At 41.6% G+C, this 23,897-nt stretch overlaps 1 protein-coding gene across 5 annotated transcripts in view; it reads right to left on the bottom strand.

Annotated features, from left to right (window-relative positions):
* Positions 1–421: 421 nt before the first annotated feature.
* The window catches only part of ntrk2a (neurotrophic tyrosine kinase, receptor, type 2a), a 78,015-nt gene continuing 54,539 nt past the window's right edge, over positions 422–23,897 (bottom strand). For 3 of the 5 annotated variants that reach the window (XM_031856801.1, XM_031856803.1, XM_031856805.1), the window contains 6 exons: positions 20,948–21,078; positions 16,074–16,246; positions 15,649–15,804; positions 14,951–15,041; positions 8,091–8,249; positions 422–5,675 (listed from right to left, as the gene is read on the bottom strand). In XM_031856801.1, the coding sequence (XP_031712661.1) occupies positions 5,490–5,675; positions 8,091–8,249; positions 14,951–15,041; positions 15,649–15,804; positions 16,074–16,246; positions 20,948–21,078 (896 nt within the window). In that variant the 3' untranslated portion in view covers positions 422–5,489. The remainder of the gene's footprint in view (positions 5,676–8,090; positions 8,250–14,950; positions 15,042–15,648; positions 15,805–16,073; positions 16,247–20,947; positions 21,079–23,897) is intronic. The other 2 variants (XM_031856802.1, XM_031856804.1) reach the window with 1 other exon arrangement.

Genomic DNA, 23,897 nt, shown 5'->3' with positions numbered 1-23,897 from the left:
TTTAGACGCACTCTCCTGTCCAATTTGCTTGTACAATTTCCTGCAACGGTCCCCAGCCTGCTCCTAATCTTCAAGCCAAGCAAGTTTCTTTTTTCTTAAAAGACACAGGATTTATATTGGGATTAATATGGGATTCATAGAATGGGAGAGATTTGGCATCACTCAAACACTCCAGCTCTATCACTGAATTCAATTTAGTATATTTTCTGATTCTCTCACACCGCCCTGAGCATGCCGGAGTACTTCCTCTGTTTCTTACAAAGCCTCTCGCTTTATTTTCCCTTAGCCTCCGTTCTTGCTGGGTGTGTGTCTCTCTCTCTCCCTCTCCCTCTCTCTCCCCCTCTCTAACACAAACACACACACACACACACACACACACACATACACTTAACTTTTCAGTATTCACTTGCGGAAGCTTTGATGTGACATAACACTTTTTATTAATGACATTGTATCACGACAGACTGGTCCACGTTCGGGGAGAAATCATCATCGTCATCATCATTACCATCATGACTCACTGTGATCATTTCCACCACGCACAACTGTATGACTGTACAAGTTCCCTCTGGTGTGTGATTCTGTGTGTGTGTGTGTGTTCCCCACAGAGCACAAATGAGTGGCGTCAGAAACTTCGCTTTACCGAACAACAGCCAGCTTGCAAAGACAGACATTAGCTGCATCAGACCAGCTGTAAATTGTGTGCACTGCAGTACAGATGTTTCTTTCACTTCGAGGAGCAGTTTTAGGCATAGAAATAACATTTGAACATCTCTTTCATAAGGAAACATTACAGTGTTTTGTCCTCTGACCTATTATAAGCCTCTTACGGTCCTAACATGCTTCAAAATAATCCTTTTCTTTTTTTTCCTACCATGGTGGCAGCTGTGAAACCCTCTAAACACAGAGACAAATAGCACAGAACCAAAAATACTGAAAAACAGAGATACTGCATATAACAAATCACAGTTTCATTTTTCTTTTTTTTGCAGCAGTTAAGCAGTTTTCGTGGTATTACATTCTTCAGGGTGTAGGGGCTCCAGAAGCATCCGAGCACAAGGGTAATCTTCAAGATGACCTTTGTGATAGTTCAGCTCTATTAGCTCAGACTGTGATGTGTGAGGGAGAGTGAGAGAGAGAGAGAGAGAGAGAGAGAGAGAGAGAGAGAGAGAGAGAGGGGAGGGATTAAATGCGATATAGATCATAACACACTCAAAATTGGGATGTGTATCTTCTTGAGGAATATGCTCGCTGAGTCACATGGTTAAGCCCAAATTCAGCCCGATATTTCTGTTATAGTGAGTCGATAGGTGAAAGAACACAACCATTAATATTGCTGAAATACTCCTGTGAACCCCAGGCTTTAGTGAGCTGTGTGGAGAAGAAGGCCGATTTTGAAGTCATAAATAAAGCAATTGAGTGATTCCATGAATCTCAGCTGCCATAATACCAACCTATAGAAGACCGAGTAAAGTCATTTATCATGAATTGGTGAACAGCGACAACAAATCAATTCCTGATTCCTCAGTTGAATCTCTTTGCATTTGAACTAGGATTTGGCCGGAGTCGGGACCCGGCCTACGGATCCCTCCTGACTCACTCTGGCATCAATCAGTCTTCTCCACACACACACACAAACACACATACACACACACACACACACACCACCGGTAGAATGAGCATTCGCAATCTCCATCCCCGGGGGCTGCTGCATGTCATTTTGTGTATTTGTGAGTTCCCACGCAGCTACGCAATTTCTCTGCCCTCATTTCTAAGACAAAAGAAGAAGACGGTACAATCTAGATACTTGACACAGTCTCGGACACAGCAGTTAGCAACGCTTATTTCCTTCAGCAGCTTATTCACATTTTGTACACGTATTTTTGTTCATTCCTCTCGCTGTTATTTTGTTGTACAAAAAACAAAGAAAGAAAAAGTAGCACTTCTAGAGACCAAAGTTTAAGACTATCACGTACAGTATAGGCAGCATAGAAGAGGAAAGTTGGTTGAGAAGTCTATTTTACAGTAGGCCACTTGAAGTAGAGCGAGAAAGAGAGAAGTCTGTGATTGTCAGTGTCTCCTTTTTCCATTCATACAGCAGTTGTTGTTTTTCCTCCTTTTTTTCTCTTTTCTCTGTTAAACCAATATCTTTTCATCTGAGGCATCGATGCAAAGACAGCCCATCTTCAGCCGTGGTTAAAGTTTCTCAGAACGCTCCTGCGTTGTGCCGACAAATCTTCATCAAAATAAACATCCCTCTCACAGCGTCTTTCTATAGGCCAACTGTCAAAAACAACCCCGCCGTCCAACTAGACACAGTTCATTTTCAGAAAAAGAAAAAAAAAAGAAACACAGCGGGTACGCAGGCTACACCAACACGGTGCAGCCAGCTGAGACGTTGCATCAATGAACTCCACTCTTTTGACATCGGAGGCGTTCGTATGCACTGCGTTTGTTTTCTCACATAGGCCCTCACGCACCCTGCCCTCTGTTATTGCACAGAGTTATTGTGTGGCAAGTCTTTTGACTGTTGGGTACTCGACTATACAGCAGGGATGGATTCTGAGGACCTTGATAGCTTGCCCTGGCAACACTGCAGCCTTTAACCACCCCGCCCTTGTGCTGTGGCAGGAGACAATCATTTAGCAATGTGTCGAGCTAAATCTACAAACGTGGCAACTGGTGAGACATCCACCCCTGTTGTAGAGTTCGCTGTTCATGAGGACAGGCTGCTGTTAGGAGGGAGCCCGACATACAAATACATATACACTCAAGGTTACTTACACATTAGCTAAAACATAATCAGTTAAACCAGTGATCAATTTCAGTTTGTTGCAAAAGGCAAAATTAGATATAGAAAGAAATGTACAAAATTCTCCTTCATTTATAAATAATACTATACATCAGTCAAATCAACATTTTCAAGTTCACAAACATCAATACCATCAAGTGCTGCTGTTAATAAACAAATAGGACTTATAATTCCAGATTGATGTTTTTACAGCTAGTTCAAATGGCTGTCGTGAAACCGCAGTGATTGTGACTTTTCAATGTCTGCAAAGAGTAAAATAGGTCCCAGTAAAATGCAAAAACAAAATGTGTTTCCATGCATGTGAGCGGTTGTATATACAGAGTGTCTGTGAGCGTTTCGACCACATACTGTATGTGAGCTGTACTGTAAGTGAGTGAAGTGGTTCTCAATAATGGGGATGTGTGGTGCATTATTGAGCTCGTTTGTGGATTGCCAGTAAGATGTGTGTGTGTGTGTGTATGTGTGTGTGTGTGTGTGTGTGTGTGTGTGTGTGTGTGTGTGTGTGTGTGTGTGGTTGAGGCCAGACGTAGGAATGTGATGGGAGCATGAGGTTGAAGTTGTGGCTTTACAGAACATCTGCAGGCCGTGGCAATGATGGATGTTCGCTTTCACTTTCCTCCCTGAGGACATTCACACCTCCTCTCCCCCGCTCTTCCTCCCTTCTCACTCTTCCATCTCCTCTTCCTCCATCTTTCTCCACATGACCTGTTCCTACCTTCTGACCGGCTTCTTCTTTCTACCCCATTGCTTTCTTTCTGAAGTCTCTCCCTTCCTCTCCATATTCTTTCCCCAATATGCATTATTACCTCTCCTCTTATTTCTCCTCTCCACTGCTCCTCATTCCAGCCCCCCCCTCTCGCTCTCTTTGTTTTCTTCTCCTTCACCTCTCCTCTCCATCCTTCCTTCTCAGCCATAAAACAATAAGTCTTGAATGTCTGTGAGGAGACTGTGCTAATGGGGCCCATTAGGCTGTAATGAAATATACATTACACCATTACACTGGACGGGGCCTGGCTAAAGCACTGCACTGCTCAAATAATAAAACATGCACAATTCAATTTCCTTCTCGTCCCGTTTTGAGTGTCTTTCACTGTGTGTCTGTGTGTGTGTGTGGAGATGCAGGGATGACAGGATAAGGTACACAGTGTGTGAGTGTGTGTGTGTGTGTGTTCCCATGTGCATCCCCTCTAGCACAGATGTGGTTTTCAAGGATGTCTGAGTGCTGAGAGCCTTGATGATTTAATATGGGTTGACCAAATGAACCACACCTTTAACAGCGCCGTCACCCACACATCTGACCGTGATCCGACCACTCAAAACTCAGCATCCCTTAGCAACTTTTACAACCCCCCCCCCCCACACACACACACACCCGCCCCACCCCCAACAACCACGACCTCCCGGTAATCGCACAGCTGCGGACAAATTAATCAATTGACCTCCGACACGAGCACTTGACATCACAAGTGAAGCATCTGTCACTTCGGGGGAGAAAAGAGAAGTAGTCATTATGTTACCCTGTGCTGTATGACAGTGCAGTCCAGGCCTGAGCAAAGTATGTAACAGAAAACAGTATGCAGATACGAGTGGATATATCCTTATAATCATGTATATCAGACTGTTGCATGAGGAGATATTATAGATCAGTGCCAGATAGTTTTTTTTCTACATTTCTAGTATTCACAATTACAGTATAGTAGAATACCTCAGCTTTTTTCACCAGCAGTTCAGTTCAGCTTCAGCAGGCACTGGATTTTTTTTGTTTCAGTGAAATTGGCCAACCAGAAATCCTCCTTTATTATCTCACCTCCTGATTTTATCTGACGGGCAGAAAACCAGATTGTGTTTACTTCTCCTGGTCATTCTTCCTGTCAGTCTGCTGTATGTTTACAGTGTGTAAATCAGCAATTGTGTAGTCATTTCCTCTGGCCATGTTGGATGATTGCTGACTTAATAATGTACAGTTCTGAGGGACGGACAGACAGACAGACAGACTGACAAACAGAGAGGGGAAACCATAGTGTCTTTATGGCTCGACATAGCACAGAGCAATTTCCTCTGAAATGTCTCACCGTCGCACAGTCTCATATTTACACGCAAAAGGATTGAAGCTTCCGGGAATCCTCCCAACGTTGCGCCTCTTTGAAATTTCCGGATTCTCAAATGAGTCCTGTTGTCTGACAGGCAGCGAGGGATGAGTCACTTAATTTAAAGTCCTGTTAATCAGGTTTTCATCAATTTAGCCCCAGTCATTTTAAATCATATCAAAAGAAGCCTTTTTTCCCCCCATCCAAAGTTAAATTACTCTGAGTCAATGTCTCCCCGGGAAGGAAGGAGGGAAAGAGTGGAGATGCACAAAGGAGAGGAAATTGTCGGGGAGGAAAGACACGGTTGGGGATGAGTTGAGGATTTTTTTTGATTGCCTTCAAAAGTTTGACAATAGCTCACATCCTGTACAGCTATACCTGTACACTTGCAAGAGCGTCACACACTTCATTTCATCCACAGGTGTCACTGCGTCCACCCTAGCACGCGCACACACACACACTCACGCACGCACGCAACCTCAAATGCACAGACACACTAAGATACAGTAATCATCCCCACCCAGACACACACACACACACACACACACACACACACAAACACCCACACATCCTCTATCGTCCGCCTGTGTTCAGCCCAGTATATCCAGGTATACAGGTGAGGCTTTGGCCAGATTGAGGAGCAGACAGTGGATTTCTTTGATGTTGAGTCTCATGTGCGGCTCTCTCTGCCAGCAGCCCAGCATCAGGTCATATACTTCTTTAGCACAGGTCCTGGGGCGCTGCAGCACCCTGCCCTGGGTTATACACTCTATTACCTACAGAGGAAGAAAGAAAGATGACATCCAGCTTAATGTTAGCGATAGTCTTCTGTTACAAAGCAAACAAAAAACAGGAACATTCCTCAACACTTCAAGCTGAAAGTCGCAACTTTCTGCACGTATAAGATGATGGAGCATCTGCTCGGTGAGGAAGTTTCACCTCATTGCAGTGGCATACGGGGAAAATGTCACTGGGAATAAATGATTTACTGGAATGATGAAGTTGGACCACACTGGAGCAGTCAACCAGACAAATCAAATCCAATCCATCAATCGCCGCGTGAGAGGAAATGTAGTGTTTTAACACACTCAAAGACGTATATTACTTTAAACACAACAGATTTTAGCTCTAAAACGACTTTAGGGCGAGGATGTGTGGATCAAGGAGAGGGGACTTTATGAAACTCAAACTACTATATACAGAAGGGAGCTCTCTGGTACAAAGAGTGTGTATCATTCTCTGAGAGCGCTTTGTAAAATACCTATATTGTGCTATAATTAAGCTTTGAATAATTTCCTCATCCATTAAATACCCCCTGCTTTGAGTGTGGAATTAATACCATTAACTGGTTTCTATTTAGCTCCAAAAGCCAGTTGTATCTTCCAAATTGCAATACATAAAAAAATGTAATACCTGAAGATTAACATTCAAGATCTCTAAATGATCAAGAATACTGTTTGTAATCATCATTTTGCTAATTAAGCAGCTACTTACTCCTCGTTCTGTGATTGTTATCAGTTTGTTAGAGTAGATGAGTAATGAATATCTCTTTTTGGAACAAAACTCCGTGTCCTGTCTAAAAGATATCTGAGCACCAGATTTGGGTCAGGAGGTGAGTGAACTGTGAATCAAGGAAGACTTAATAGATTTATTTTGGATGTAACCTGAGTGAATCAGGATAAAAGACGGACTGCTGCCATGGTTAGAAAGCTGTAACCAGAGTTGAGGACATCATAGGGTTGAGGTGAAGGTGAAAATTTGGAGGGCTCTGGTACAGCTTTGTTTTTGGGAAACTGGGTCAAGAGCCTGAGTGTGGTGAAGGGAAAATTTGTGAGAGTTCAGAAGAAACAGCCAATTGTTACTTATTTATTAATTTGTTTTAATATTAATTTTTCTTGCTGATGAGAATTTTGGGGCGTTTAGTCAATCAACAGAAAATAAGTATTTTAAAATGTTCGCTTATTTCTGCCTTTCATAGTTTTAAAATAGTTATATAATAGTTAAAATTATAGTTTCAGTATATTAGCTTCTTCCAGCTCTTCAGTGAGGCTATATGATGTTTACATCGAGTGAAATCTTCCATTTTCCAGGAACACTCATTTAAAATATTGTAGATGTATTGTGCATAATTCACATCCCCAGGGTTCAGCCTGACGTGATCAGTGACGTGATCTCCACTGTATTTTGGATGTGGGTGTTGGATGTTTTGCTTCATGAGTCTGTTCGACTAATCCACAAGCAGGCCGCTGCTTGTTAAAGGGTTTAAATGGCAATCCCGATGAACCTCATTTATCAAGTAAATATGCTAAACATTCACTGGTCCCAGCTTCTCAAATGTGATGTTTAGCAGCTTTTCTCTTTGTATCATTGTAAATTGAATGTCTTTAGTTTGGGTCTGTTTGTTGGACAAAACAAACCATCTGGAGACGTCATCTTTGTATATTTAATCAAGAAGATCATCATCAGACTAAATGATAACAAAAGTAATGGTTGGTTGCAGCCATAGTGTTGAATATTTAGAAGAAATCCTAATTTTAGTGGCTGTGTCACTGTATGCTGAATGTCAAGTCAATTGTATTTCTAAAGTCAGGGCAGATGCAAAAAAATGTTTGTAAAAAATACAGGGTTTGAATCCGAAAGAACAGGACATTTTGTCTCTTCAGTGTCACCAGACCACAAAATTCAATGTAATCAGTGACAAAAAAGGGACATTTTGAGAGCCCTTTTGAAAAACAGGGTTTAAAAAATGATTTCCACTCAAACTGCCTGACAACAGCACCTTCCCTTCAGCCACACTGAAGCGTGAGCCGAGCAAAACCAGCGACCCAGAGAAAAGCTTTTTGTTCAGTAGCTTGCTCTAAGCTCCTCAGCTCTGTGTCGTACAATACCTCACAACACCAAATGAAACAATAATTTGCTGTAGCTTTATATAATGAGATGAATCAGGCCAAATGATTCTCACCATGTATGCCGATGAGAAGCTTTCGCACAAAACTGATCAGATATTTAGTCGCGTTTTTAACTGGGCTACTTTCTCATATCTTGGGGCTGCAACATCTTGTTTGCCATCACTTATTAAGATGAAGGTAAACTTCCTGGTAACATTTACGTTACGTTACCCGTTATTCTTTTTGTTCAGTTTACACATACGACCATTGTGACGGATAAGTGACCGTGACTTCGTGCCGTACCTCATTATTGGAGAGCTGGTACCAAGGCTGTTTTCCATAGGTGAAGATCTCCCAGAGAACAACTCCTAGACTCCAAACATCACTCTCTGTGGTGAACTTTCTGTACATGATGCTTTCAGGGGGCATCCAGCGGATTGGCAGCATGGTGTGACCTCCGACCTTTGAACACAACACACACACACACACACACACACACACAGAAAGAGAGAGAGAGAATAAAGTCAGTATCGTGTCGAGTGAGCGTAAGAGTAATAGCGTAATAGAGTCCTCTCATTCTCTACATCCAGTTCTATTCTTTTCTATTCTGCAACATCATGCATTTTGAATGCACGGTCACGCAGCTTTTCACACTTCTCACAAGGATCACACAAGGAATTTCAATACATTTTAAAGTAGCGCTGCAAACATTTCACTCCTCAAAACTGCTGCCTGAGGCATTAAAACGAGGCAGTGAGCTAAGTTTGATGGTATGGGCACTGCAGACTGCATCATCTCCGTGACTGTGGCACACCTCGCTCCTGATCAGTGTACCATTTGCTTTAACTGAAGGGTACACCGGTGAGCAAGCATTGCTTTATATTCCCTCAGACAAAGAATTTATACGTAAGCTCACAAATAACGCACTAATTAATTGGCCACCGAAAATTAATTATACAGTGATCAACCACCAACTGATGAAAAAAGTAACATTTCTGGATTAACAGTCAAATGTATGATCGGAAATATGTGAGCCAATTTGTGTGAGTCGGCAGAACGTTAGCAGTCAAACATCAGAGTGAGTTCCAGCGATTGTCATTAAGCATAAATCAACAGTTAATCCCACGCGGGAAGTCACGGGCACTCTGAGAGACATTTGGTCATTTCATTAAACTCTAATCTGAACTGAGCCTGTTTAATTGTTGTTTTCACTTTCCATAAATATGACATAAATAAATATTAATTTCAGTTGAGACCTCCAGACTCTGGAGGCTGAAACCAAGTTAATCTACTGGGTTGAGGTTGGGGCCTGAAAACTGTTAGATATGCATGTTAGATACGCCAGTGCTTGAACTCCTAACCTGCTCAAAGAGAAAGTGAATCAAACCCAACCCTGTGGACTGACTCCATATATTGAGCCTCCCCTCACTTCTCCTCCGAACATGAATCGACTGACCCATCTGCACTCCATTGCTCCACACAGATAGCGCAATCCATTTTCTGAGGTTTATGCCTGTTATTAATGGCTTGGTACCCACACTTGGCGTGTTTCTTTGTTAGTCAGCGGGTTATTTAATAGAGTAATAAAATGTGCACAGTCACATAGATAGCCATCAGGTTCACTGGGAAACATATATGCAGCCCTTAGCTCTTCATCACCGGGTCCTTGTTTTCTTTTTCCTTGTCTTGCTGCTGGTTTGTCTGGATCTTATTTGCATTTCTCTCTCTGTCTCTGTCAAAGTCCATTGTGCTTTATAGGCAGGCCATTATGAAGTACAGTAAGCAGTCTAGTAGAAGGGTTATGGTGTAAGAATCATTATCCAGAATACAATCAGAAAAAGACATAAATGGTTTACACATTACACATACACTACAACACATGCTTTTTATACTACAACATGCACATTTTTGTCAATCTTTGGATATCCTCAATCAGAATAACAATGCTATGCTCTCACAGCCCAGATGCCAGGAAAAAATGTTGGCATTCTTTGCACATATCTAAAGTCTTCACAAGCTTCGACCAACCTGATTTAATAAATCACTTGAAAATAGATGGTAGTTATAGTTCATAAGATCTCCAGAAGGACTGAACACACAAACTTAGTGATGGATTTGCCAATAGCTGCTGTAAACTGAAAGAAATAAACGATAGATGTGCACTACATAGTAAATTGATCAATATTAGATTAAAAATAGTGAAAGTGTCAGAGACAGACATTGTTTATTCTATTTTATTCTATTCTACATCCTGACATTATTTATTCACTCATGTGTCTGAACCTTCTCACATACATTTGTCTTTTTGTTTAATTCATCGTGGCTGATCATTTGCCCTGAAGGTCTGAAATATTAATATTGGGCTCTTGAACCGCAGGGCTACGTTTCTCTTATGTTCATCTGACTTAGTGTGTATGATGGAGAGAAGGGCAGCCTTCTCAAAAAGCTCTAACGAAGCGGGATTGAAAGAGACAACAGAGGAAAGAAAACAAATGAAGGAGCAGGAAGGGAAAGCCTCAGAGTTAAATCTTCTTGTCATTGCCATCAAATATAAAGAAAAGGAGCTATAGACCGAACACTTTCAGAGATCTTCACTGAAGTATAGACAGCGCATCTCACTCTGTCATCAGCTCTTTCTCTGTTTCCTCTTTGCTGTCAGTAGCTTCGTCGTCAGTCTTTGTCTCCTTTGCTGTTGCCCTCTCTCTCTCTCCCTCAATGTCTCTCCCTCGTTCTCACCTTCCCTCACCGTTTCTAAGCCCGCCCGTCTGTCTCTCTCCCTCTATGTCTTATGAATATGCATCATTTCAGCTATAGACCACGGCCACTGAGTGTTCCAGGAAAGCCTCAAAAAAGGAGGATAAATAAAGCAGAGGAGGGCTGTGGGCTCTCTGTACTGACCTCCTGGAGGCTGGGGTATCCATGACAACTGGACCGTTTAAAAAAGAAAGCATTATGGGATGTGGTGTAGGAGGAGCTTATGTGACTAACCCCGCCCACTCTTTGTTACTCAGGAACCCTATACCTTAATTGCCCTCTGTGTTGCTATGGAAGCAAAAACTATTTCCAAGAATGCTGGTGTGTGTGTGTGTGTGTGTGTGTGTGTGTGTGTGTGTGTGTGTGTGTGTGTGTGTGTGTGTGTGTTGGTGTGTGTTTTGGTGTGTGTGTGTGTTGGTTTTATTTTTTTCCCTGGAGAAAAGCGCTTACTCTCCTGGCCTGGCCCAGAAACTGTGAAATGACTGACATGCTGCGGTTTATTTTAGTGATGCTGTCACTCAAGTCCCCCCAAAAAATGTGTACATAGTATATATATATATGTATATATATATATATATATATATATACACAGTTTTCAGCAATTTCAAATTAATAACAAGATGAATTCCTACAATTGCTGCTGGACTCAATTCCGTGATATCTACATATCTATCTATCTATCTATCTATCTATCTATCTATCTATCTATCTATAAAGGTTTATAGGGCTTGGCTTGATGTGGATAATGATGAGGACTATGAATCGGATCATTTAAAAGCAGAACTGGAACATGAGCTTTGCATCGGACAACGATCAAGCTGCCATCGAAGAAACTGTCTCAAGAGGAGTAAGGACGGATGAGGGAACCTCATATTGTTAGTGACACTACTTCGACTATCATGTTATAAACGAGGAAGTGGTTTTCCTCCATGCACACACACTGAGAGAAGGCTGCAAGGAGAGGCTCAAGGTTTGAATCGAGGCATTCTGTCTGTCTTCTGAAGCGCCTGTCAGGTTCATTGTGTAACAAGGGATTCAATGACGTCAACACAGCCCCGACAGTTCAGTGCCTCTGCTTCTATTTCCCTACACAGAGACGCACGCACACACACATAACGGGGGTCCAATTCCTCTATGACTCATCTTTGCTCCTCTCTGATGCAAGAGCATGACTGGGTCTCTACACTACCCACCCCACCACACACACTCACTCACTCACTCACTCACTCACACACTCACACACACACACACACCTCTGTCTCTCCTGGATGCAGAAACAAGGCTGGATCCATATATTTTACCTCCCACCATGCTGTACCTCTGTTTTTCTCTGCTGTTTTCTTCCTGTCTATCTACATTTCTGTCCTTCTTTGACATCTCTTGCTGATTCTCTGTCTCAAAGCTGCAGTATTGTGTTGTTGTCTTCTATTGTATACAGGCTGCCTTACCTGCAGACCCCTCCTCTGCCACCTCAGCATGTGTATGTTGCTTTACAGCTCTATTACTGCCTTTTCTCCTTTTGTGTATTTATGTCTGTCTTGTTTTCTCCCTCCCTGGCCTCCCACCCTTTCTCTCTCTCTCTCTTTTCCAGTTCTTTCTCTCCTTTCATCTCGTTGCCACCCTCCCTCCTGCCTCCGTCTCCCACACTTCCATCTACCCCCACCCCCACCCCCATTTTTCTCTAGTACTGCCTCAGCATACTAAACAGAAGTTCTCTGATTACTTTTCTTCCTGAGAAACGTTGGATACAACTCCGAGGCTCGCCGCCACTGCCTTAGCCCGTTGCCATGACCACAGCCTCGGCGCTTAGCTTTATTGAGGAGTGAAAGGAGGGGGGGGGGGGGGGGGGGGGGGGGTGCTGTGTGTCTTCACATAGGAATAGTACTAAAGTGGAGGGACCATTATCTTTTTTTACATCTTTAATTTGATGCCAAATGGACTAGTTATTTAAAATTGAATCTCCACAGTGTTAAAAAAAGACCAAAGAAATGTCAATTTTCCATGTGCTTGGAATACAGACTGATTGTGGCCATGTGGATCCTGTGTTTTTGACCTTTTCAACATTGTGGCTTCGGTCGTGAAAGACTTTGTGGGGGCACTAAGTGAAATATGATTAGCAAATTGGAATATGTAAATGTATTCTAGACTAAACTTCTTTACCTAACAGACTACAAATGATTTCTTTCAGTATTTCTACTACGCTGAGCATTTTTTCCAGACTGTTATAGTGCTTTTCCATCCATCCATCCATCCATAATTTTCCACTTATCCGGGGCCGGGTCACGGGGCGGCAGGCTTACCTGTAGGCACCCTGATTACATACCCGAAGCACCTCAGCTGGCCCCTTTCGATGGGAAGGACCAGTGTCTCTACTCCGAGCTCCCTACGGATGTCTGAGCTCCTCACTCATTCTCTATGGCTGAGCCCAGCCACCCTACGAAGTAAGCTAATTTTGTCCACTTGTATCTGCAATCTCATTCTTTTGGTCACAACCCAAAGCTCATGACCAAAGGTGAGGGTCTGTACATAGATTAACTGGTAAAGCAAGAATTTTGCCTTCCGGCTCAGCTCCATCTTCACCACAATGGTCCGGTACGATGACTGCATCAGTGTTGACGCTTGCTTTTATCCTCACTCATGAACATGTGTCAAGACCCAGCCACCAGATCCCCTCCCAGGTCTGGCCCCAGCAGGGGGCCCCGGTTTACCTTTTCCATGCGAGGTGCTACAACTCTTATATAGGTTTCAGTGAATCACTTTTGGTCTAGCCCCTTCCCTGGGACCACTTTGCCACGGGAGACCCTACCAAGAGCTATTGCCCTCAACAACACAGCTCCCAGGGTTACTAGAGCAAACAAACCCCTCACCCACCTCAAGGTGGTGATTCACGGGATAGATTTCTACATAGAAAATAAAATGCTTCGATCAAAACCATTACTGAATTACACATCCATCAAATGGCCTACAGATCACTGTTATTTTACAGAATTGTGTTGTTAAGTTTATGAGCTTTCTCTGTTTTTCCTCCTTCTCAGAGTTTTCTGTCAGTTTGTCACAGTGGACGGCAAAGGGCAGGAAAAATGGAGTCACTACCAATCCATCTGTACAATTTATTAGATTTTGGCCTTTTGGAAAGGTGACAGATTGCTGTACGGCATAGGGGGAAAAACCCACACACCTCTCAGCTGTCTCTCATACCCCCGAGTTATCTTGACACTCATAGTGGAGCTGAATGTCCCTGCAAACACGCACACAAAAACATACTCATTCACAAAATGTGCAATGAAATATCATTGTTTTAATTGCGGCTGCATGTCCTATCCCTTTGCTTGTTGCAGAGCAGCCCTATCTACACCGATTGGTCTGCAGGTCAGTGTTACCCCCCACTGACCTGCACTTCCTGCAGTGTGAAAGGATCTGTATATAGGTGCGGTGTCAAATGTTTTTGACTAACCAGACTATGTGCAGTTTGTAGATACATTTCCGTGTTTGTTTCATTGTATAAGTATGACATTATGTGATGCTTCATACATTTCTGAAAAGAGATACAGTAGAGTTAGAGGTGCTTATTTCACTGTCACAAACTAAGCTTTTCAAAAGCAAATCTGCAGATTATTTTTTTTGTCTTGTCTCCAGGTTAATCTTTAATATTTCATTGACAAAGTCCACAGTAAAGAAATTAGGATACACAAGTATGGCAGTGAAAATACAACCCATCCTTGTGTTATATCTTAGAGTTTTGTTTTTTTACAGTTTATTAAATATGATTGAAAGTATTCACTTAACATGAATATAATTGCTTATATGTAATATTTTATATGCATAATATTCTAAAACCATTAAATTACCTTGTCGTTGATTGGCTAATCAAAAAGCATCACATAGGACAAATATGGCTTCTTTAGGGCAGGTTCTGACTTTTTCTTTCTATTCTATTCTTTCCTTTTCATTGTGATAAATAGTTTTCATGAGAGGAGTGTATTCAAATATATTGGTGCTTGCAATGCAGTTGTTGGCTCTGCCGGTCTCTGGTGAACAGCAGCTACATAACATGAACACCTGCTTAATAAAAGAATAGAGAATCAATTATATTGTAAAACAAATTTACAACAAATGGTGTATATCAGCCCTCAGTGGCAGAAAATGCTGCAGTATTTATCCAAACAAACTGCCCTTATTTTACACAAAGACCTAACAAAGCAAGCAACTTAACCTCCCTCCCCTTATATTTAACTACATACGGCATCACAGTGAGCTACATGTCAAGTTTAATATCACTGCTCTGCAAGCTTATCACTGTAACTCCACCAGACTCCATCAGTCATGCCCATGCAGGGGAGGAGCAGAGAGGGGCCCATGCAGCAGGGAAGAGTGAGGCTAGAAGGCCATAAAAAGATATCGACACATACACCTACCCTGTAGTAGTCAGTGCTGTAGACATCTCTGGACATGCCAAAGTCTCCAATCTTTACCAGCAGGTTCTCGCCCACCAGGCAGTTCCTGTTGGACAACAGACATAACCAAACAAACTTGGTACAGAATAATAACAGCAAGATGTTGTGGTGAGATTAATGTGGATGTTTTACATAGCTTGACTTACAGGACTCTCTACCATATATGTTTATACCCGACAAAAGTTCAGAAGTCAGAATTCATTTTTATCGTTATTCATTTTTGAATAGTAATCATTGGTCGGTTCAAATACTTTTTGTTTCGGTGTTGTTTCACCACACGAGAATCATTCAATCATTTACTCACTCAACGTGGAAATGAATTCATCGGTCGATCATAGACGCCTGACAGCTGCTGTTTTACAGAATATCCGTTCATGTTTTCTATACTAGCTTCATAAATGATGTCCAAATGACTAAATATGTCAAGTGTAGTTTAACCATATACATGAATCTGAAAGGACAACCAAAGGAAACATGATTCATTAACAGGTATTTATATTTCATTACATTGGCAATTTGTCACTTTGTCATTATCTGTTAGTCCTTGAAGAAGGGTCTGAATACACTTCCCTGTATGATGGATGTTTAGTGTTCATTGAGGCCATACAAATAAGCGGTGAGAAGCAAATGAAGGAAATGAGCAAGTGACAAACCTAGTGGCCAGGTCGCGATGCACAAAGTGCTGTGAGGCCAGGTAGACCATGCCAGACGCTATCTGCTGGGCGATGTGCAGCATCTGAGACTGGGTCAGCTCCACAGGTCTGGTGGTCTGGCCCTCTGCCATCAGAACTGCATCCGGACCATGAGCCCTGCGAGGAAACAGATGGAAAGTTGTCACGTGAGCCGAGTTATTGTAGGTCGGAGTCATATTGTGTCCTGTGCAGTGTTGCTAACTATCAGCCTTACTGCATAACCCTCTCAGAGAACTCTCAGAGAAAAGTCTGAGATGGACTCTTTCAAAATAGCAAGGAAACCTCTATTGTACAATATGCTTTATGTATTGATCCCTCTGTTGTCACGATGACATTTTAGAAAAAATCTTGGTGACATTTTGATGTAATGAAGAAAAGAGCCGTGCCTGAGGAACTTGTTGAGGTCTCCATGTTTCATGTACTCAAACACCATGATGAGAGGGTCGCTCTCCACGCAGACCCCGTAGAATGTGACAATGTGTTCATGTTGAAGGTTGGTCAGCAGCTCAGCCTCACGGTGGAAATCCTTCCTGGCATTTTCACTGGCCTCTTTAAGTGTCTGCACACACACACAGAAGTGACATTTTAATACACTGACAAATGAAAAAGTCACATATTGTGCCACGTACACTATTGCCAATTAGTCATCTTCACAGTACGCCCAGTGCGCTCCAATTTTTTTGGCCGATGTCCACTAGAAAGGAAAAGTGAATGTGTTGCCTTGTAAAAGTGAGCTACAGCAACTCGGCACACAGAGTGTAAAATTCACGACACAGAGTAAGGACTGATGACAATGGCAGAGCAGGAACAAATTCTATATTAATGTAAGCCATTACAATGTACAACGCTGTTTACATTTATTACATTCCCTTTGAAACGAATCCTTTCTCTCTCCCGTGAATCAGGAAATCTGTCAGGGAGGTTCTCTAATGCAATCATCTGTGTAAGAAACATAAAAGCTTGCGTGAAAGAGAGAGAGAGAGAGAGAGAGAGAGAGAGGGAGAGAGAGCGAGAGAGAAAATGAAAGTGATACAGGGTCTGTATGCATTTCACATCAAAAGAATAATAATATAGAAAACTCATCTTGTCCTACATGAATAATTGATTGTCTTCCTACAGTATATGACATGGATATATGTTCGCTTTCAACCTTAGGTGTGTGTGTGCGTGTGTGTGTCTGTCTGTGTACTAACATCACAGATAGAAGCTCCTATTACAAATATAGGATTAAAGGACAAGGAGGAGTCACTAAGAAATGACCCGCGACCTTTCAGCTGAAACGCTGAGATACCGGAAAATCAGACAAACTGTAACTCCACCCACCTATATATTCAACAAATCCTGTATCGTGATCAAACAAAGGCTTGGTCATGTACATTACAGGCTGTAATGTGATACTACATGATGACGGTGGATTCGTACAGTATGGATACTTTATGAAAGCCTACACTCCAATCTCAGTTTGAAATGTGACGTTGGACGTGTATAGGACAACTGGGTTGGCTTTTCTCTAAAATCCTGTCTTAGTTAGACCTTTCAGTTTCGGTTTATGTGACTAAATCTGTTTTTGGGGTTCTCAAAAAGTAGGAGAACCCCCCCTGATTACAAAGAGATGATACCACTTTCATAAAGAATTGATTGCTTTATTTACGGTTAGTAAATCCTTTTCTGAGGCAGTATCTGTCAGTTAAAACTCATTAAATAGCATATTTGATCAGTATTCATGACTTGTTGTAACAATGCAGTTATACATCTTTGTTATGTATTAATAGACACATAAATAAGTTTCTAACTCTCTAAGAAGCCACCAAATGTAGTTATATGTATAACTAAGAACACAGATCAATGCCCAGATGATAAGAGGTCAAATGATCAATTGCTGGCGTCTTCTTGATAAATAAGGAAGCTAAAAATGACAAAGCAAGTTCCTAGAAGGAGGAAAAACACCAACCACAATCTAGCAACCTTTGTTCTTATTGAGGAATTATTTAATAACTGTTAATCAAGCTATTTACAACTTTTAAACCTTTACAAAAAGTGACCTATTAACAGGAGCACTAAAATGATATGGGTCATAAGCATGACAACTTTTTAATATCCACATTTGACCGATGGATGGTCTACAGAACAAACACATGCAAACTGCTCAATTGATCAAATGACCACGGTAACAAATAACGAGCAAACCATTTTTAACGTTGAATTCAGAGACTTTCCTGTGAGCCAGAGCTATGAACTATCACGCTCTATCAAGTCTCTGAACTCAATGCTGCGTTGATTCCCAGGCTAGAAGCCATAATATTGCACTGTTAGTCATCCAGTCTGCGCACATTCAGGTCCCTGGACAAATAAGAAGCAATCAACAACCTCTCGCACAGGAATGTAGTGACTCACATTTACATGTGTGAAGGCAACATCACGGAGAGTGCTAGGTGCTCATGATTGATGGCATGCAGGAGTGTAAGCGTGCATAGGCGCATACATATTTCTCTGTGTATCTGCATGTGTTAAAGGGTGCCTGTGGTCGATGGGCCCTCAGTATGTGATATACAGTCACAGTGAAACTCGCTTCTGTAATATGGCTGACTGGCTGATTGATAGCCGACTCTTAAACCAGAACCATTAAGGTCTATTAGTGAGTGTAGGTTATTTTGATGTTGTGTACATGTTTCTCTAATGTAGCACGCATGACAGAGTGCAAGATTAGTACAGTATGTGCATGAGGAAGGTACTTATGAGAGGAGCTGAACATGCTCTCGTTATGCTGAAAGGTGGAGAAATGATGAGTAATGATGACTGAATGCACTGACAAATCTTGGAGCTGCTTTATGTCCATTAATGGTATGTAAATCCATTGAAATGTTAGAATTGTAAGTGAAATTCCAGAAAGTTGGCAAAAGAAGAAACAAATCAGTGTGTTGCAAACTTTCATAAACCAAAGTGCCAGTAAGATGTGTTATATATTCCAGTGTCCTATGCTAACTGTGCTAATTATAATATGGCATTTATATTACTTTAAAAGTGCTAGACTGGGAGCATTTCGATTGCCGCTCAACGGCTCTCAACATGGTGACGACTACGCTGTTTGCAGCTAACAGTGCAAACAGTGCTGTCTTTGCATACTATGGCAAACGTGCTGAAAGAGCTAACAGTGATTACCAAGGGGGACCGGAGGGTGGTTGCTCCGCTTACGTTACTACGCTGTAGGTTGGGAAGGAGTCGTCAGCTGTAACCGCCGTATGAGAGCAGTGAAGAGCGGCAGCCGTGAGCGAACCAGTGAAACGCGCTCACATGCACTAAAAACACTTGCGGCCAGCTCGGCTTTGTCAACGAAGCGACGAGAAGCTCGGATAACAGCACGCACAGAGGGAGAGCGACTTCATTCTCTGCTCAGACAGACATTACTCCACTATATCTTTACAAAGCAAATATTTTTTATGCTATGTTAATGCTCTGAATCCCATATATAGCATCTTAAATTAATTTGTGTTCTCTGTTTACATTTCTATAACAAAGGCCATTGAAGATGTTGCCAAAAATCAAAAGGTCTATGCACCCAAATAAAAGAAATTTGTAATATGTACTCAAACATTTAGTTTTAGTTATCCAGGTTTTAAGCAATCCGCCTCTGAGATATCTGCTTTTATTTGTTTTGTTTGTGGTGCTCCCAGCATTTAAAAAAGACCTCACTTTGAACAGCTGAATTACTGTAGATTCTACCAAAGAAATGCCTACTTGTAGCTTGTTTTGTAATTTGGATGAACCACTTTTTTAAGCAAGAAGAAGTCAATGACAATGCCATCATTTAATCGAAAAAAATGTGTTTCCACCAGCTTTCATCACGTCTCCTCTTTGTTGATGCAGCAACAAGGAGGAGGAAAAGACAACTGGAGAGAAACGGTGAGTCATACCAGTTGACAAAAGGACGAGGACGAAACGAGCAGCAAGATCGTGCTGTAAGCAGGTGGTACATTAGCTAATTGGAAAAAAATCCAATGAATTGGTAGAGTTAAATCAATGAAGTTACTCGAATGACTAAATGATTCATATACATGCAACCACACCTATGGCACTTTATTTTCAGTGTAAGTTGACTGCATGATTATATAATGTTTTACCAGATTTGACATGCTGTACAGCAACACACAGCATCTTGCTCTACAATAAATAACTGCACTTCTGTGGGTTTTTCAGGTGCATATTTTACAGAGAGCTCAGACTGAGCTGAAGCTAAGCCGGCAGCAAACATCAGCGGGCCAGCAGGCGGTTTAGAGAAAAAGAAGGTGGAGGATTTGAGGAGAGGAAAGTAGTAAGAAGAGCGGCTGCAGAGGAGAAAGGAAAAGTACTGCAGGTTAGAGGTGAGGCATGGAAGACAGAGGAAGTGGGGACAGAAAGAGAGGGGGGGGGGGTCCCTCACAGGTCATGTATTGTTAATGAGAAGATCTCCACCAATAAGATCGTGTTTCACCGCAGACCAGGAGAGAAAGCATCCTTGATGGAGAGATGCATGAACGAAAAGATGTGATGGGAGGATGCTCCCATGTAAACCATTCAATTTGACCCCGGAAGTCAGCGGTTTGAGTGTAATTCCACCTTTCCCTTAAAGAGAAACTCTTTAAAGACGACCTTCTCACAGTAGCAGAGGAAATGGAGATGAGGAGATGGTAAACATGGAGATGTCTAACGTGTCCATTTCAGAAACATAAGATTATCTGATGCAAACTGTAAATATATATTAGAAGAAAATGTAAATCCAATTTATTGTCACACATGTACACAGCAAAGCCCACGGTATTCAGGCTCGGCAGCTAGTAGAGAAGCCAATAACTTCAGCTAAAATATCAACATTGTTATTTTGGTGCCACCAATCATTCTGTAGGGTCGGGGGTCTTCAAAGTATCTCATTTTGAAACTCGACCCGGCATCATTTTAAACACCTTCTTTGTAATGCAGACTGGATGGTGTTTCATTTGTTTTGGCAGAGACAATCTGTCCTTCCATGTCCAACTTTGTGTTTTGTTCACTTGCACTAATAATCTCACATTTTAAGGACAATAGGGCAACAGAAAATAGACCATGAAAACAAATTCTGGAGGTCTGCGACTGTCTTTACTGTAGGAAACATAGAATATATTCATGCAATTCTAGGAAGGAACTATAACACTTTAACAGTAGGAACATACGCAATTGTTTTCTCTACTTTTGAACTGTTTCTTGCAGAAAAGAAAGTGAAAATAAGACCAGCAGGCCCTCAGATTACCTTGACAGCCACCAGTATCTTCTCCTGGTCAGGTGAAAGGTTGTAACACTCGGCCAGGAAGACTTTTCCGAAGGCTCCCTCTCCCAGCTCTCTCTTCAGCACGATGTTGTGTCTCTTAATATGCTGGACAACTGGAAGAAGAGGAAAGACGGAGAGTAAGAAAATATAGAAATATATGTCAATTATTGAATTTTGGAACATCATTTTAATTGTGTGTTTTTCATGTCTATCTGTGTGATTTTACAACAGCAAGACAACATTTGTCAAAGTATAAGAATATAAAAGGAAATATCATGATTGATCTTCTATAGCTGCAAGGTGAGCTTTCATGTGATTGCTTTTATACATGTTTTGAAATGTTTCTATGTTCTTGTCATACACTAATTTGATCCAATTTTTACTATAATGTAAATCTTAAAAATGTGCGTCTCTCTGTTTCATGTCGTGTCGACAGACCTGCTCTCTGTTGCTAAGTAACTCCCGACTACACGCCAGCTGATTTCTTTGAAAATGTTGCATTTTAACATGCCGATGATACTTTCAAGGTGCCCTTACTACAACATCGCTAAGCCCCGTCTTTTTGACTGCAGGCCACATGTGCAATTGTCTGCATGCAAGGAAACACATATTATCCGATAACACATGCACTTGGGTACTTCTTGAACACACACACACACACACACACACACACACACAGAGGACACCAAGAGCTGAGATTTATCTGTGATGTGATTAAGAGGTGCATTTGAAGAAAAGCTGTCCACTCAGAATATCACATTAAAGCCCAGCTAGACTCCCAGAAGCTGCATCGATCTACACTGTGAGCTACCGAGGTCCACTGTGGCTAAGTGGATAGCAGGGCCGTCTTTCAATCAGAGGGTCGGCGGTTCAATCCCCGTCTCCGGCTCTGCTAGTCGCATGTTGATGTGTCCTTGAGCAAGACACTTAACCCCAAAATTGCTCCCGTAGTTGTGCCTATGGTGTAGAAATGTGATAGACTGAATTATAAGTTGCTTTGGATAAAAGCGTCTGCTAAATGACTGTAATGTAATGGCAGTGAGTGGTTCAAATTAGACACAGTGGTTCAAATCAGAACAGGTGCATGCTCGATCTGCTTAAACGCATGCTCTCGGTTGATTCTCCAGGTGACTGAGGAAGTTGTACTTGCACTTTATTTTGGCCGTTAATGTAAGAGGTGTTTTTAAATATCCCAAAAATTCCATTTTGACTGACCTACTTTTTACTTTCATCTAAGAACATTGTTACACAAGTACTTTTACTTGTTCATGAGTAAAATGTCTTTAAAGGAACCTTGAGCTACAGCAGATGTAAGGAAAACACATGAAGTCACTCAACAATTTGAAGATATGTGCAAACTATATAGGCTAAACATAATGGTTAAAGAAGAAAGGTAAGTAGAGTTATCACTGTGGCTATAAATCAGTGTTTTTGTATAAACATATGTTTAATATACATTACATACATAAAAAAACAGCAGTAGCACACAATTCCCTCTGCAGTGGCAGCACACAATACACTCATTTACCCACAAGCCAACTATACCCACTATTTAACCAGCTAATTACCTCACCGCACCATTTCCTACTGAGGTTGTGAATAAGCGTTCACCCATGAAAACGCCTCGCACCGCTTCTCCTTAATTAACACCCTGAAATAGGAAATAAATTGATGTGTGCAGACCAATGCTTCCCCTATCGCTTTTCTTTCTTTGGCAGGAAGATGTGGTGTTGTTCTCACAGCCTTTCCTGCTGTTTTTTTTTTCTTTTTAAATTTGTCTTTATTGTGACATTCATAATGTGTCATTGCAACTAATTTTGCATTCATATATTCCAGAATTTTCCATAATTGCTTCGCACAGCGATCAAGAACTTTCAAAATCAAGTTATTTTATTTTTTATGGCCTCATATTGCTCATGAATTCTGCTTTCCAGCTGTCTGCCTTTGCCAATTTTACACTCCTTCCACCCTGCTTTCATTATTACACTGCATCTCTTTGTGCAGTGCTACACATCACCCCTCTTCTCCTCAATCAGTATCCTTAATTAAGATCTACAGATATATTATTCCCCATTTACCAAACTTTACACTCTCCCTCTCTGATGTTTTTCTTAATTACCCGTTTTCCCTCATTTAGCATCCCTCCATCCAGTCTCATTATCTTACTCTCTCTCTCTCCTTATTTAGCATCCCGCTGCTCCATCATTTATTTCTCCCTATTCTCGTTTCCCTTCATCTGCTGAACTTATCACTTTTTAATCAGCATCCTCTAAACATTAACATCCAGGCACACGTTCTTCCCCCGTTCTGTTGCTCCATCGCTCTTTTTCCATCACTTGCTTATGACGGCGCCGACAACATCAACATCAAGAGGAATAATATTTCCCATCAGCCACCTCCTCCTCCCATATTTTTCCATCTGTCCTTTCCCTTGGTCCTCTGATCGCTCCACATCTCCCAAAAGAGCCACCTCTCATACCTATCCTCCTTAATCAGCATCTTATGAACAACCAAATAAATGAATGTCTCGGGACATAATTATTCCACCTTTTCCCATCTGCCATCTTCTTCTCTTCCTCCTTCCCTCATCTGCCCAAAAATCTTTCCATGACCCTGGCTGCTGACATAAAACAGTTTGGAAATTATGTATTTTTGTAATTTGAACCAAGCAACGTGATGTGTCAAAGAGACAACCATGTTTGACAGATGCTTTAAAAACAGGGCCAGCAGAGACTGCAACCCTTTTCTCTGTCAAATTCCTCATGCAGTTCATGTCATGACTCATATAGTTCCTTTTCTTTTTCATTACACTGCCAACTACATGCCGTTCTATCAGGTGCAGCTAATTGTGACCAATTGTCATAAGCTTAGTGTGTATGTGTGTATGTGTGTGTGTGTGTGTGTGTGTGTGTGTGTGTGTGTGTGTGTGTGT

The sequence above is a fragment of the Anarrhichthys ocellatus genome, unplaced genomic scaffold (assembly GCF_004355925.1).
Source record: "Anarrhichthys ocellatus isolate YVR2014 unplaced genomic scaffold, GSC_Weel_1.0 scaffold17, whole genome shotgun sequence".
Classification (NCBI taxonomy): Eukaryota; Metazoa; Chordata; class Actinopteri; order Perciformes; family Anarhichadidae; genus Anarrhichthys; species Anarrhichthys ocellatus.
Note: the sequence above shows the minus strand (reverse complement) of the source record. Positions and strands in the feature narration are given on the sequence as shown.